The following is a 16,215-nucleotide window of genomic DNA, read 5'->3' as shown; positions in this document are numbered from 1 at the left end:
TCTGATGCCTAGGGAATCCCAATGATGCCAGCAGGGGAAGGATGCTGACTCCCCACCTCACCTTGCGTGGAGCACCTTCTGCAGGAAGTGGACATATACAAAATGGGGAACAACAGGCCAGGCAGTAGTCCTGCTGAAAAGGATCTGGGGGTTATAGCGGCTCACAAACTGAATGGTGAGACAGTGTGATGCTGTTGCCAAGGCGGCAAATGTCATCCTGGGATGCGTTAACATGAATGTCACATGTAAGACATGGGAGCTAATTGTTCCACTCTACTCAGAACTGGTGAGGCCTCAGCTAGAGTACTCTGTCCAGTTTTGGACACCACACTTCAAGAAAGATGTTAACAAATTGAGAAGAGTCCAGAGAAGAGCAACAAAAATAAGAGGTTTAGAAAACATGGGCTCTGAGGAAAGGTGGAAGGAATTGGGCGTATTTAGTTTAGAGAGAAGATGACTGGAGGGGGCATGGTAATAGTCTTCAAGTATGTAAAAGGTGATCAGTTGTTTTCCATGTCCACCTAAGGTATGACAGGAAATAATCAGTTTAGTATGAAGCAATGGAGTTTTAGGTTGGATATTAGGCTTCTAATTATAAGGATAGTTAAGCACTGGAACATGTTACCTAGGAAGGTTATATCATCTTTGTCCTTGGAGGTTTTTAAGAACAGGTTATACAAATACCTATTAGGGATGGTCTAGATATACTTAATCCTGCCTCAGCACAGGGCAATGGACTGGATGACCTCTTGAGATGTCTTCCATCCTTACATTTCTATGATTCTAGAATAGGAGTGGAAAGTGCACTTGAATCCTCCCCACTTCCTACCCCTTTTCCATGTGGGAATGGGACCCCTTTCCACCTGGATTTAGGCCTTAGTTCAACAAGCATATGCATAAGTGCTGTGCTGAATCAGGGCGTAAATGGGCACCATCTTAACCCATATTAGGAAATGGCTTACACAATCCTGTGACAGCCTGGGTTCTACCAGTAAATCCAGCTGGCTTAAACTATTATATGATTGTATATACCATTATATAACAATCTGGCCCTACCTACACACAAATACATTATAATGACACCTAAAAGTGTGCTATAGCTCAGGTATGCTGGGTGTGCTGGTAGTACTTCTGGTATCACATGACATTGTAAATTATTCCATAACATGGCTGGGCCTTGTCTACACCAGCCATTGGTGCCATTCAGAAACATGGTTCCGGCCAACAGTTTGCTTGGACCAAGACAGATCTAATTTGGGTCCTGTCTGAGCTTCAGTGTCAGCTGCGGTAGGGACCAGTCACAACGTGGAAGCCCCCAACACAGGTAAATCTTGGTTCAGGACTGGCAGTCTGGGTGGTAACAAATGGTGCTATAGTATTAGGCCATGGTATTACAGGCCCCAATTTTATAATGGCCCAGTCCTGACAGCATGCCTTTAAAAGACTACTTCACAGAGATAGTGACTCATGAGACTGGATCACACAGTGAATCATTCAGACTTAGGCCATCACTAGGTATAAATGATGTTGATTTATGTGTAGGTGGCACTGACAATTGTATTTTATTTTTAAATAGTATTAACTTGCTAGGCTAGTTTGAAATAGTTTTCTGGGTTACTGTGTTTCGGTTACAGTATAGTCAGTCACATTCTTTCCATGGACATTGGAAATTAAAGACAATGTAAGCATCCAGGTCAGGATTTGACCCACTAATATTAATAATACCTATCTTTTATATAGATAGTAAAGTTATAAAAAGATTTATTTATCTAGACCTGATCCATACCTAAAGTAAGACTGTCAAATACATTGTGTTTGGGTTGGCTGGTTTTTAAACACACACACACACACACACACACACACACACACGTTGGTGGGAAAGTCTCATTTCACTTTCCCCTTCCCCCCCCCTCCACTGCTCACCTTTTAAAATCAGTTATTTTTGTTTAGGTTTGGGCATCTGTTGGCCTCACGGAGAGTGGAAACGCTCAGATTTAGAACTCATTGAAATTTTCTGAAAATTTGATTTTACAATGAAATTTTCATTAAAATGTTAGAGGGGAAAAAAGGCAACATATTTCCCCCCCAGGTTTTTCCAATCAGTTCTGCTTACAATCAAACAATGGACCACATCCTCAATTGATGTAAACCAACAAAGCTCAGCTGACTTCTATGGAATATGCTGACTTATACCATGTGAAGATCTGGCCCAACATGATGCACTTGGAGTTCAGTGCAGTTTTAGGGCTGGATCCAATGCCTATTGAAACCAATGAGAGTCTTTCCACTGACTTCAAAGGGGAGCATTTCAAGAAGATCCAAGAACAAGAGGAGCCCAATGAAATTACAATTAATTGTAATAGATCATTAGTCAATACATTGTCAATGCAAGGTTTGTTTTGTAAAGAACAAACACTGACCAATCCAGGAGGAAATAATAGAATTTATTTTTGTTTATCCTCTTCATTGCTGCCTAGCATATTAAATACCTAGGGGAAAATGCAACTCATGTGCTGCTCTATGTTGAATACCTGCTACAGTCCCATTGCAGTACATAGTTTCAAATAAAAAGCAGGCCCTTAAAAGAACAATGTTGTGTTCTAGCTCAGCACAGTGATAGCTCACCATGATAGTAGAAGCATTAAAATAAAGATAATCTGTACTAGTTTAGAAAACTTTAGGGAAGGTGAAGAAAACCATTAGCTTCTGGGAGGTATTTCAGTGTAAGCCCATCTCCATTTTGAAAATGGAGGCAAGTGACCTGGATGCTAGACTGTTTGTGTTGTATTGTGAATCACAAGGATTCCATTCCATAGCTGCCTGGAACAACAAATGCAAAACAGCAGTGGCACAAAACCAGTGTTTGGTATTTGCATTTGAAGGCAATATCTGCAAATCGTTTGGATATGATCTTTATGGCAAACGAGTCACGCTATTTTCATGGAGTTTGTTTTCATGTTTTTGCTGAATGCAGAGAGCACCCCTTACAATGTCAAAGTTCTATGGCCTCTGTTATATAGGAGATCTGTCTAGATGATCACAATGGTCCTTTCTGGCCTTAGAATCTATGAATGTCCCCTCCAAAAAGCATTAATACAAAAGCAACATTTACTAGTTTCATCAGTTACTGCTTGTCACAGTGCTATGCCAGACACGCAACAGAATCAGCATTTAAGTGCAACCATATTAAGAGTCCAACTGACTATTTATTTCTGGGTGATTAGAGAATAGATACAAGGGGAATAAGTAAACACTGGAATTAGAGTCAGTTCTTACTAAGAAATGCAGTGCCATCTGTTGGAATTATCTGCAATATCACCTGGACAAGATGCACAGGAAACTAAGAAATTCCATACCAGAATAGCTCAATGTCTTATCTAATCTGATTTTTTTTTTTCCTCTCTCTCTCTCTCTCTCTCTCTCTCTCTCTATACATATATATATATATATATATATAAAAATAAAAATAACTGTAGGAGGTGCTTGCATAGATGCCATCTTGAATTGTGCCCAATTTCAGGGTTGATGTTTTGCCACTCTGCTGTCAGAACCACCTTTCCTGCTTTGTATAATGCAGGCATGCCTTCCTGGATCACAACCTTATCTGCTGGGCAGCTGTACTGTTTATTACTAACATTGGATCCAGTATTATCACAAACCAGGCCAGTGATTGAAGCCCCCACGTCTTGATCACTGCATGAAGGTGCTTTATTATTGCCCCACTGTTGCCCATCTAGTCTCCAAAAGAGCAAGTCAGATGTAGGGTCACAGAATTAGTGTCAGTCTAGGGGATTGTATCTGTAAAAATAACTATCCAAATGCCAGACAAAAACTTCTGTATATAACCTGAAGTTGTTAATAGAGTTAATCAATGGATACCCAGAAAGTATACCTCTCATCATCTGAGCATCTTTGTCCTGAAAACAAAATCTGGCTAGAACATGCCCAGACTTTGGATAAATTTGGAGCTGGTTCCAGACCTGAAATTTGTGATGCAGGCCCATCTCTAAGGTCCAAACCAACCCTCCAGATTGAAATATCCCCAAACTTTGGTCAAGTTTGAATTCAGATTCAAACTTTCAAGATGAGCCCAAGCAGGAGTCTTACTACACCGCCATAAAATATAACAGATAAAACATAAAATACAGCAAGAGATGTTAAGAGTAACAAGAAGGGTTTCTTCAGGTACGTTAATAACAAGAGGAAAGTCAAGGAAAGTGTGGGCCCCTTACTGAATAAAAGAGGCAAACTAACATCAGAGGATGTGGGGAGAAAAAAAAAAAAGCTAATGTATTCAATGCTTTTTTTGCCTCTGTCTTCACGAACAAGGTCAGCTCCCAGACTACTGCACTGGGCAGCACAGCATGGGACCAGCCCTCTGTGGAGAAAAAAAAAAAAAAAGGATGAGCACAAGTCCATGGGGCTGGATGCGCTGCATCCGAGGGTGCTAAAGGAGTTGGCAGATGTGATTGCAGAGCCATTGGCCATTATCTTTGAAAACTCATGGCGATCAGGGGAGGTCCCAGATGACTGGAAAAAAGCTAGTGCCCATCTTTAAAAAAAGGGAAGGAGGAGGATCTGGGAAACTACAGGCCAGTCAGCCTCACCTCAGTCCCTGGAAAAAACATGGAGCAGGAACCTCAAGGAATCAATTCTGAAGCACTTAGAGGAGAGGAAAGTGATCAGGAACAGTCAGCATGGATTCACCAAGGGCAAGTCATGCCTGACTAATCTAATTGCCTTCTATGACGAGATAACTGGCTCTGTGGATAAGGGGAAAGCAGTGGACATGTTATTCATTGACTTTAGCAAAGCTTTTGATACGGTCTCCCACAGTATTCTTGCCAGCAAGTTAAAGAGGTATGGGCTGGATGAATGGACTATAAGGTGGATAGAAAGCTAGATCGTCGGGCTCAATGGGTAGTGATCAATGGCTCCATGTCTAGTTGGCAGCTGATATCAAGCGGAGTGCCCCAAGGATTGGTCCTGGGGCCGGTTTTGTTCAATATCTTCATTAATGATCTGGAGGATGGCATGGACTGCACCCTCAGCAAGTTTGCAGATGTCACTAAACTGGGAGGAGTGGTAGATACACTGGAGAGTAGGGATAGGATACAGACGGACCTAGACAAATTAGAGGATTGTGCCAAAAGAAATCTGATGAGGTTCAACAAAGACAAGTGCAGAGTCCTGCGTTTAGGACAGAAGAATCCCATGCACTGCTACAGACTAGGGACCAAATGGCTAGGCAGCAGTTCTGCAGCAAAGGACCTAGGGGTTACAGTGGACAAGAAGCTGGATATGAGTCAACAGTGTACCCTTGTTGCCAAGAAAGCTAACGGCATTTTGGGCTATGTAAGTAGGGGCATTGCCAGCAGATCGAGGGACGTGATCATTCCCCTCTATTCAACATTGGTGAGGCCTCATCTGGAGTACTGTGTCCAGTTTTGGGCCCCACACTACAAGAAGGATGTGGAAAAATTGGAAAGAGTCCAGCGGAGGGCAACAAAAATTATTAGGGGGCTGGAGCAAATGAGTTATGAGGAGAGGCTGAGGGAACTGGGATGGTTTAGGAAAAATTTTTTCACTAGGAGGGTGGTGAAGCACTGGAATGGGTTGCCAAGGGAGGTGGTGGAATCTCCTTCCTTAGGAGGTTTTTAAGGTCAGGCTTGACAAAGCCCTGGCTGGGATGATTTAGTTGGGGATTGGTCCTGCTTTGAGCTGGGGGTTGGACTAGATGACCTCCTGAGGTCCCTTCCAACCCTGATATTCTATGAGATACTTTTGATTAACAGATTTCCATCTAGCCTTGGGGCTATATCCTGCCTTACTTCCTGGACTGCATCTACTATGGACACTAGTAAGAATTTGTCCGTGGGTAAAGGGTTGTAGGTGAACTTTTAATAATAACATTTCATATAATAAAGTTTTCCTTCCTCTTTTATATAAAATTTGTTGGGCCCAATCTACCAATACCCTGTGCAGTCATTTACACCAGTGCAAAATCAAAGTTACACATTACCCTTTCTGATTTGGTAGTACTTTGCACAGGTATCAATTACCGCCCGGGGCCATAGTGAACAGGGCCTTAAATTCACATTAGTTCAAACCTGTATTCTCATCAGAACCTTTTGTTCAGTGAATAAATTCCATTGTAAAAGGATAATTGCTAAAAGCAAATTACAGAGTATTCTAAACCAAATGTATTCTTTTCCAGAATACTGTCCTCAAAGCTATTGGAAGAGAGAGCAGCATCTCCAATGATAAAGTGGACTTAACAAATAAAACGTGAGTTTGGTTGTAGTATGATGATGATCTAAGAAAGGGAGTGAATCTGAAATCCCATTATTTAAGGTAAATGTAATTCGTCTACAATGGGATTTTTATAACTTCACAGGTAGTGATGGACCTGAATCAAAACTCTCAGATCCAGACACCTCCACACTTGAGAGAAATCCAGATGCATGTGGTCAGACATAGTTCTTCTCATATGCCTCCCCCATCCACAACTCTCTCCTGTTAATTCATTATATAGCCTGAATGTTACCATTATTTGTCTGGCAATCAGTTACGGAGATTATTTATTGTTTGTCTAGAGCCAACAGAGTGCTAGGAGCTTGACAGACGGGCATGAAGACAAGGCCCATGCTCCAAAAAAATCTCATCATCTAAACAGATAACATACAGATGAGGGAGAAAGTTTGAAAAGTGGCCAAAAGCAGCAGGACTGAAGTGTGAAGGAGAGCATATAACTTGTAGGTCCCATGCTTTTTAAAAATGAGCTATGGATCAGCAAACACTTCACTGTGTGGGATGAGGGACTTCACAGAGAAGGTAAAAGTGTGGCAATCTGTATGAAGGAAGGGTTGCAACGCTGTTTAGAAGTCAAGGGTGGGAGCAGGCTGCACAAGGAAGGGACAGTTACTAAAGGCAGAGAGAATAGAAAGAGGGGTTGTAAAAGGAGAGAGCAGAGAAATAGACATCATGCAGGCTGTGCAGGGGACTTGAAGAGGAGGACAGCATGCTTATATGCCATCTTCCCCCAGTGGATCACTGAAATATCATTTTAAGAGACTCACTATTGTTTGTGTTTTGATCCTTGAAACAGAATCTGTTCATTTACAGGACTTTTACTCCCTAACCACTCTAGCCTGTTATTCTAGAAAAAAGAAGAACAGGAGTACTTGTGGCACCTTAGAGACTAAGGTGCCACAAGTACTCCTGTTCTTCTTTTTTGCGGATACAGACTAACACGGCTGCTACTCTGAAACCTGTTATTCTAGAGGCACTCATGAGTCCTGACTTGCTGGAACAGACCTCATTTTTTTTAAAAAGGACGAAGAATGTGGAAACATCTGTTTAGTAAAAAAAAATTATCCATATTCCATCTAAAAAAAAGGAGACCTGGATTTTGCAGTCAGTTTTTGGGGCTTGTGAACTCTGGCAAAATCTAGTTAAAAGCAGTGGGGAGGTTGTTTATTTTTGTCGTGGATATATGCACAAGATTTGGGCACATTCACTTTTAATAACTGAATGTGTTAATGCTTGTTTCTTTAAGTCACTCACAGATGGGCTGACAAGTGTTTCATTGGAATAAGCAGTAGTTGTGAGGAAAATGCTCATTCACAAACAAACTTCCAAGGGGATGACAATACAAAAAGGGAGGGCAGGTTGAGGCATGCTTAGGTATTTGAGGGATACACTTAGACACAATTTCCATGCAGGGTGGTTTTGCTTTTTTCAACCCTAGCATGACTGATAATCTATCTTCTTTAGCCAGTCTGTGGGAGAGTAGCAGACACATGACAAACAGATTGCACTGACTGAATTGCTGGTTTAAACCCCAACACATAGCACAGTTCCATTAGGTTCACACAGGTCAACGCATGAGGAACTTCACATGGATTTTAGTTATAGGTGAGTTTCTGCAATGTTGGGAGCATATTGTCTTGGTGGGCTTTCCCTCTTCTGCAGATGCATATGTACATCCTTGTATGGATGGGAGCATGGGACTTTTATGTTGTGCCCGACAACTACAGACCATGCAAGTCTCACACGCTGAAAATGGGACATATGCAATCAGTGAGTCATTCCCATGAACAGCTAGGGCTGAACCTCCCCAGAAATAGCTTCAGGCCAATACAAAAGCATCAACTGTGTTATTTTGGTTTGCTACACAACACAACAACATAGCATCTGGATAGCACAATGGAATGACAACACCAAGAAGTTGCAACACAAACATCACTAGTTGCTGCCACGACCACAGCTGTTTCATGCCAAGGCCCCTCTTTTCAGCTTGAGAGACCTTGGTTCAATTCCTGGCTCTGCCGTAGATTTCCCATGTGACCTTGGGCAACTCACTTCAAATCTTTGTGCTTTGGCTCCCTCTCTGCAAGAGAAGTATAATAGTACTTCCTTTGTCTCATCTACTTGGATCCTAAACTCTGCTGTATCTATGCACAGTAGGAGGCAGCCCTCACACCGCTTAGCAAATGGGACTCCAGTCTTGGCTGTAATATAATGTTATGCTACTACTATAACATATTAATATTAAGACAAAATGCTAAAGCAGGGGTAGTCAATAGGTGGACTGCGGGCCAAATCCAGACAGCCAGATGCTTTTGAACAGACCCCAAAATCTTTTTATTTACTTATTATAATTATTGTTATTAATTTTTAATTATATTCTCTGGTCTGGATGTTCACCAAGAAATTTGGATCTCAACAAAAAAAATAATTGACTCTTCTTGTGCTAAAGGGTAAAATAGGGGAATACATATGAACACTCTGAATGAAGAGTAATTGTTATTTATTAACTTTGGCAAATTTTGCAACTTTCCCAATCTAACCTGAATATTTTTGAACTCTCATCTTTAAGTGCTCCATTATTTCAGAGAATCCATCTGCACTAATTATCATACCACTGCTCCAATGGAAGACACAGAAGCCAAACTTTGCAGTAATGACAAAGAAGAAGCATTCAGAAGGGAATTGCCATACTGTACAGGAGAAATTGACTTCATGGCTTCCGGAAAGAAACGTGGGAAGGTATGATAAGTTCCTATTATGGGAGAAGTCAGGTTCTTGACTTCTATTCCTATTGTCAGATTATTTGGTTTGCATTACAGTAGCGTGCAAAGTTTCAAAAACAGGAGTGGGGCATCAGTGCTATGTGCTACACATGCCCATGTGAAGTCATGGTTTGTGCCCCAAAGAGCTTACAATCTAATTTAAGATAAGACACAAATAAATGGAACAAACAAGAAGAAAGGAGGAAGGGGGAGGTGACCGTAATAAGATCACTTGGTTACATAAATAAGCATCATGCACAACTGGATGGCTTTGAACCATTTACACTTTTTTAGTTTAGTTTACCCTTCCCAGCTTTGTCTATTTGCATATCATTTGCCTATTTCAGCTTCTGCCCATCAATCTATTTTTTAAACTTCTATTTATTTAAAACATTTAAAAATGTACCCTTTACCTTTTTAATTTATTAAAATTCTACCCTGACTTCTTCCCTCTGCACTTCCAGAAGAAGTTTCTGTTACCTTCTGCCCGTCCCATATTCATAATCTCTCTCTTGGATGCTACCTAGGAAAACTCCCACAAGTCAAGTCCTCCGCAGACACGGAGACTCCAGAACACCTCTCCTCTTAGCCATGCACCAAGTCTTGTGCTGATGAAGGCTTGGGATTCTGAGCAGATCCTCAGCTGGTGTAAGTCAGCATAGCTACTTTGCCGTAATGAAACCATACTGATTTGCACTAGCTAAGGATCTGTCCCAAAATGTGTAAAGTGCAAAGTAATGTTAAGATGAATCAGTGGCAAAGGTGGGAAGAGGACTCAGGCATCCCAGGCTCCCAGCCCTGCATTCAAACCACTGGACACTCCTGCCTCTCGGGCAGTGGTTCTCAACCAGGGGTATGCAGAGGCCTTCCAGGGGGTATATCAACTCACCTAGATATTTACCTAGTTTTACAACAGGCTACGTAAAAAGCACTAGTGAAGTCAGTGCAAACTAAAATTTCATACAGACAGTGACGTGTTTCTACTGCTCTGTAGACTATACACTGATATACAAGTACAATATTTATATTCCAATTGATTTATTTTATAATTATGTGGTAAAAATGAGAAAGTCAGCAATTTTTCAGTAACAGTGTGCTGTGACTTTGTATTTTTGTGTCTGATTTTGTAAGCAAGTAGTTTTTAAGAGAGGTGAAACTTGGGGGTAACCAAGAGAAATCAGACTCCTGAAAGGGGTACAGTCGTCTGGAAAGGTTGAGAGCCACTTTGCTAAGGGATATGCATTTGCATTCACAATCGTATTCAGACAAATGACACCTTCAAGACTCTGGTGTCACTTATTCCCCAATATACAACACAGAGAAGGTGAAAGCCTCACCTATGTCAGTTAACTATTTATTTTTTAACTTTGGAAGGTGCTCAGATGCCAGAGCAATGCGTGTGGTTTAGTGACCATACAAAGGTAACAAACTCACGCATTCAAAATAGGCAGATGCAAAAGAAAAAGGAGGAAGGATACAAAAATCCAGTGGGATTTCCTATCTAAACTGCAACAACAAATATACAACTCTACCCCGATATAACGCGAATTCGGATATAACGCGGTAAAGCAGCGCTCGGGGGGGGGGGGGGGGCGGGCCTGCGCACTCCGGCGAATCAAAGCAAGTTCGATATAACACGGTTTCACCTATAACGCGGTAAGATCTTTTGGCTCCCGAGAACAGCGTTATAGCGGGGTAGAGGTGTACTTTTAAAATGGTTACTAGCAGCCAAAAGTTAAAAAAACAGGACTAGTGATTAAAAAATTGCTACAACTTTTAAGGGGCCTGATTTTCAGAAAGGACTGAGCACCCGTCCTTTGAAAAATCAGGCACCTTTACGATGTCTCAAGTTGGGTATTTAAAAAAAAAAAAAAAGAAGAAAAAACGGGTTCCCAAAAAATCACAAGGCACTTTTAAAATCTTGGCCTATGCATATCTCGCTATAAATGTGCAGTACAAAATAAATGAAAACGGATGATCAAACTATGCTGCATCTCTATGGAAGGCACAGCCCAGGGAGACTTGTAGGTAGGAAACTGTGCCTTTCAGACTGTAGGCTGCTGCAGGACCAAAACAGTCCCTGATGTTATTTAGGCAGCCCTAGGAGCTGCTCTCAGTTATAGCAGCCTCCACAGCATTACCAGACCAGGCACAGTGGTTTGATTTCTTTCCCCATCCCTGGTTCTATCCCCAGCAGCCAACAGGCCAGCACATACACCATCAGAATAGCATGTAGGGACTGGAGTCCCTCTTAGAGTCTGCACCCAGAAGACCTTACAACAAAATTAAGATTAAAAACAGGAGGAAGCATCAGATTCATGGAGGCAGTGATAAAGGGTGTTAATGATAAAATCACACAATGGCTTGTGTGAGTGGTATGCATGTTGAGAGTTATATAGGTTACTGTTCAGTAGATTTTTTAAAACAGTCTAAGGCTTCCTTGAAGAAGCCTATTTTGTTGGAGGCAATATGTATAAATAGGTGGTTTTAACACTTTCTTTTGTTTCTGTTGTTCTGTAATTTGTACCCATCCTTATTTAAAAAAACAATACCTTTTATAGTATATAACAAAAGCAAGCCTGATTGGAAGCAAAACAGCATGTGATTTAAAGTGTCATATATAAACATTAAGTCACTGTTACTTCCAAAGCACATTACTATAGAATGAAGACAACACACTCATGAATAGCCCTAGGAAATTGAAACCTAGGAAATTAGATCATAATTATATATCAAAGTATGTCCACAGTTGAGTGGTGGGCTGGGAAAGCTCAGTACAATGGGGATATGTGGTTGCAGTACTTAGTTCTAGTTTACAACAATGGTCTAGTAGACTTGTATGTACTATATTCTTCTGGTAAATATTTTAAGAGCTGAGGCATTTTGGTTTATTTCCTCTGGCTGATCCTATTGACATCACTGATCTGTTTTAGACTTTTAATGCCAATCCAATTATGAAAACCATGCATCGTATTTAGTAAATACATCAGCAGAGAAATCTTTGCTTGTTATTGAACTCTGCATCACTGAATTATCAACAGATTATTTGAGCCAAATAGGTATCCACAGAAGGTAGAAATCCAACTCAAGTGAAGCCAGTGGAAAAAGAGCATAAACTAAGGCAGCTCATGAAAATTAGGAAGACAGAGTATTTGAAGAGCAAATAGCCAAAGACATAAAAACAGACAAGAAATAATTCAGGTAGTGAAGAAACAAGAAGTCTGTGACAAAATGGTTAAGCCTGCTCGACTCCACAGGAGTCAAGACAGCGGTTGAGGAGGACAAGGACATTGAAGAAGAAGAACTCAATAATGCATCAGTCCTCACTACTGTGGATATTGGGGAGATACACAATGAATAATTAACCAGTAGAATTCACTGCCATAAGATGCCAGTGAGGTCAAGAACTTAACAGGATAAAAAGACATAACTAGATATGTATATGGATAACATCCAAGATTTAAAAAAATAAAAAATAAACAAAAGGAATATAAAACCTTTTCCGTACAAAAAAGTCAAAAACTGGGTGATGGAGGTTGGGCAGACACTTTCCTCTATTGGCAGGTTTTTCCATAATTGTCCATTACAGGGTCTTCTGCACCTTCTTCTGAAGTATTTTGTACTGGCCTCTGTCAGAAAGAGTATTAAGCTAAAACTTGTGACTTTGGGCATCACTTAGTCTCTCAGACTCAGTTCCCCCATCTATAAAATGGGGATACTAGCACTTCCCTACCTCAAAGGGGTGTGGTGAGGATAAATACACTGAAGATTTTGAGGTGCTCAGGGACTATGGTGATGGCTGCCCACCTGTTGATCTGATATGGCAATTCCTAAGGCAGAACTGCCTCAGCAAGATCTGCAGGATCAGTCCTAATGTGTGGTTCTGTCAGACTCACTGTCCTGAAGTGTTTCCTCATGGCAAGACTCAGCATTGCAGTCCCTCTGTTTCACTATCCCCTCCAGACTTCAGTGATCTGGGCAGTGACATGGCCCTCTGGCCAGGTCACAGAAAGAGAACCACAGAGTGTGATAGGTCAGCCCTGCCTGGGACACCCACCAGCTTCCAGCAGAGGCACCTGCCTCAATTTTCGCTTCCTTTCATCCATAAGAGGGGCATAGTCCTTCAGTGTCCAATACAAAGCCTGCCCCTGGGCATAAATTTATTCACATACGCCAGTGCAGTAATACCCTAAAATCTTGTAAGTCAAACCATTCTCCAATTTTTGTAATAAACATACAAAGATACAGGGGGCTTTTCCCATTCCTCTCTCCATGGAGATCACCTTCACAGCACCCACCCAAAAGTCAATAGCAGCAGCACTTTGTTACCATTTGCCCCCGATCAAGGGCCTCACTCTCCAGCCATCCCATTTCTTGACTTGACAAGAGTGACCCATTTCTTGCTGCCTTTCACTCACTTCTTCGTCGAGAGGGTTCCCCACTCCTGCAATGCTTTACTCCTCCAGACCTGCCTGCCTGTGAGTTCTATCCCTGCTCAGGGGCACCCACAACAGCTTTCTTGCTTCTGGGTTCAGCTCTTCTGAGCAAGCCGATCCTCTTCGGGCCACTGCCCAAGCCTTCTACTCAACAGGGGTCCCTAGCTTGTGTCAGTTCTCTCCACCACTCCTGTTACAGATCCCATAGGAACTCAGCTTTCTCTACTGGATCTCCTGAAGCTCTCTCCCAAGAAGCTCCTGCCAGCTCTTCCTTGCTGTTCCCTGCCTCCGAGTCTGAGGCAGCTTTCACCACACCACCTCCTGCATCTGACTCTTCTCAGGCTCTGACTCTCCAGGTCTCCTTCCCTCTAGGGCCAGGTGCCCTGTCAAGCCTAAATTGACCAGTCATAGGCACATTGGCCTCTTCCCTCTAAGGGTATGTCTACACTCAAATAAAAGACCCGGGGCCCGGCTGCAGCTGGCCCGGGTCAGCAGGTTTGGACTCACGATGATTGGGCTGCAGGGCTAAAAATAATAATAAAATCACTCTGTAGACATTTGGGCTCAGGCTGGAGCCTGGGCTCTGGGGCCCTCTCCCCTCACAGGATCCTAGAGCTCAGGCACCAGTCTGATCCTGAACATTTATACTGCAGTTTTACAGCCCTGCTACCTGAGCACAACCCAAGTGATCCAGGCCAGCCACGGGTGATTAATCGCTGTGTCGACGTACCATTAAAGGGCCAATGTTACTGTTATTCCGTGACACAGGGTGTCTAAACTCAAGGGAACAAAATCTCTTCTGCCCTCTCCAGATGCAATTCTCCACAGTCTCTTTCCCCCTCTCCCAGTCTCTGCAGAGTTCTTCCTTCCTCTGTTACAGAGCACCCCCTCACAGAGCTTTCTCCCTTGACGCCTGGCTCCTCTCGAGCTGCTGACCCTTAGGGCCTCTCTCCTGGAGTCTCTCTTCTCCCAGGCCTGCTTCTGAAGTCTCCTTCTCCCCAACTGCCTTCTCCATTCAGAGAGAGTCCCAGGATACAAACTCCTTCCTTCCAAACTCCCTCTGTGGTTCCTTTCCCAAAGAACACAAACTCCCCAACTACCTCTCTCTGGGGTCACCTCTCTCTTGCCCTACATTTACAGGAAACACCCAGTCTGGTTCTCCCCAGCTGGGTCTAGTCCTTAATGACCTGTCTCCCCTGCAGGTGACACAGATTGGGCTAATTGGGTTGTCACGCTCCCCTTAAACTCTGTCACTGCCAGCATGGGGTTTGTACACCCCAGCACAGGCTTCCTGTCCACAAAAGGTTTTATGTCCTACACCACCTTGACCTGACATGCCAAGTCTCACTCTTCTTGGGGACAAACTCCTTCTTTTTGAATATTAAGGTCTATCAGTACAATATTTCACTGTTATGGTGAAGGATTTTTCCCATCTGTTCCAATTATATACATAACATCTCTGACCCATCCTCTACAGTAAAACCATAATTTGATGAACACCAATCTTGCTAATGACCAGGTACTGTATATGAACCATTTCCACTAAATGGGAGGACAGAGGGGGGAGAGAAAGGGAAATCACATCAAAATGATCTTGATGAAGAACAAGTCAACATCTCTTCATGTTCTGATGTTCCAATGCATTGGAAATCACTTTACAGTGGTATGAGGGTGTACCACACTGCAACTTATGCTCTGTATTTGCTGTAGTTTTGAGAGGTATAATTTTACCAATTAGTTTGTAGAGATAGCAGTACAGTATAACCCCTATCTTGTTATTCAGTGCCCTTTTGTTTATTACAGTTTGTTAAAGTTCCATGTGCCATCCATCCTGGAGTTATATTTGATATTATGATCAACAAATGGAACCTACCTGCTCCCAACTTGGTTGTCTCCTTAGTTGGAGAAGAAGAAAACTTCCAAATGAAACCTTGGTTACGGGACACCTTAAGAAAAGGACTTGTAAAGGCCGCAGAAAGCACTGGTTGGTTCAACTCCCAAAAATCGGGAACATAAATTTCTTCTACCTCCACCCTAAAGAGTCCCCATCCAGCATTTGCCAATCTTGCATCATTAATTTCAGTGGAACTGCTCATATGTATAACAATTACATACATGCTTAAAGGCTTTGCTGGATGGTGGACTAGACCTGTATTAAGATATGTATTAATGATAGTCATACTGCAGTAATTTGTATCTCAATTATTTACAACTTCATCCAAATTACTCCAGGCAGTGGTTCTTGCAACTGATAAACATTTGAAGTGCAGTTATACTCTAAAAGGTAATGGGGGAAAAGGTGTCACAGTGGGATCCATATCAATTTTCTCTCTCCAGCTCCCTAGTAGTGGTAGGATTTTCAAAAGCACTCAGCATTGGCCTAACTACACTCCCATTGAAGTCAGTCTTGACTGCAGTGGGAACAAAGAGTTGAGACAAGAGAGAACTTCTGAAAAATACCACCTGAACCTCTTCACCTTCTGATTAAAAGTAGGTGTGTTTTTGTGTTTTTTAACTGGCAGCCCAGCAAACTCAACCTGGAATCTGAAAGTCAAAACTGACTTATTGTGGGCATCACATCCTCACCATTCATAAAGAATTTTTTATTGGAATGGACAATTTTGTTACGTGATGCAGAAACCAGAAGAGAATCTGGTTCACTTTACCTGGTGTTCACTGCAGGGCTAACAGGAATGAAAAGTATT

At 42.1% G+C, this 16,215-nt stretch overlaps 1 protein-coding gene across 5 annotated transcripts in view; it reads left to right on the top strand.

Moving 5' to 3' along the window:
- The window catches only part of TRPM5 (transient receptor potential cation channel subfamily M member 5), a 101,812-nt gene that overhangs the window by 36,541 nt on the left and 49,056 nt on the right, over positions 1–16,215 (top strand). For 3 of the 5 annotated variants that reach the window (XM_065594684.1, XM_042840716.2, XM_005306862.3), the window contains 3 exons: positions 6,218–6,288; positions 8,898–9,051; positions 15,314–15,494. In XM_065594684.1, coding sequence (XP_065450756.1) covers positions 6,218–6,288; positions 8,898–9,051; positions 15,314–15,494 — 406 coding nt within the window. Of the gene's footprint in view, positions 1–6,217; positions 6,289–8,881; positions 9,052–15,313; positions 15,495–16,215 lie in introns of all 5 variants that reach the window. The other 2 variants (XM_065594687.1, XM_065594685.1) reach the window with 1 other exon arrangement.

This window comes from Chrysemys picta, chromosome 4, assembly GCF_011386835.1.
Source record: "Chrysemys picta bellii isolate R12L10 chromosome 4, ASM1138683v2, whole genome shotgun sequence".
Classification (NCBI taxonomy): domain Eukaryota; kingdom Metazoa; phylum Chordata; order Testudines; family Emydidae; genus Chrysemys; species Chrysemys picta.
Note: the sequence above shows the minus strand (reverse complement) of the source record. Positions and strands in the feature narration are given on the sequence as shown.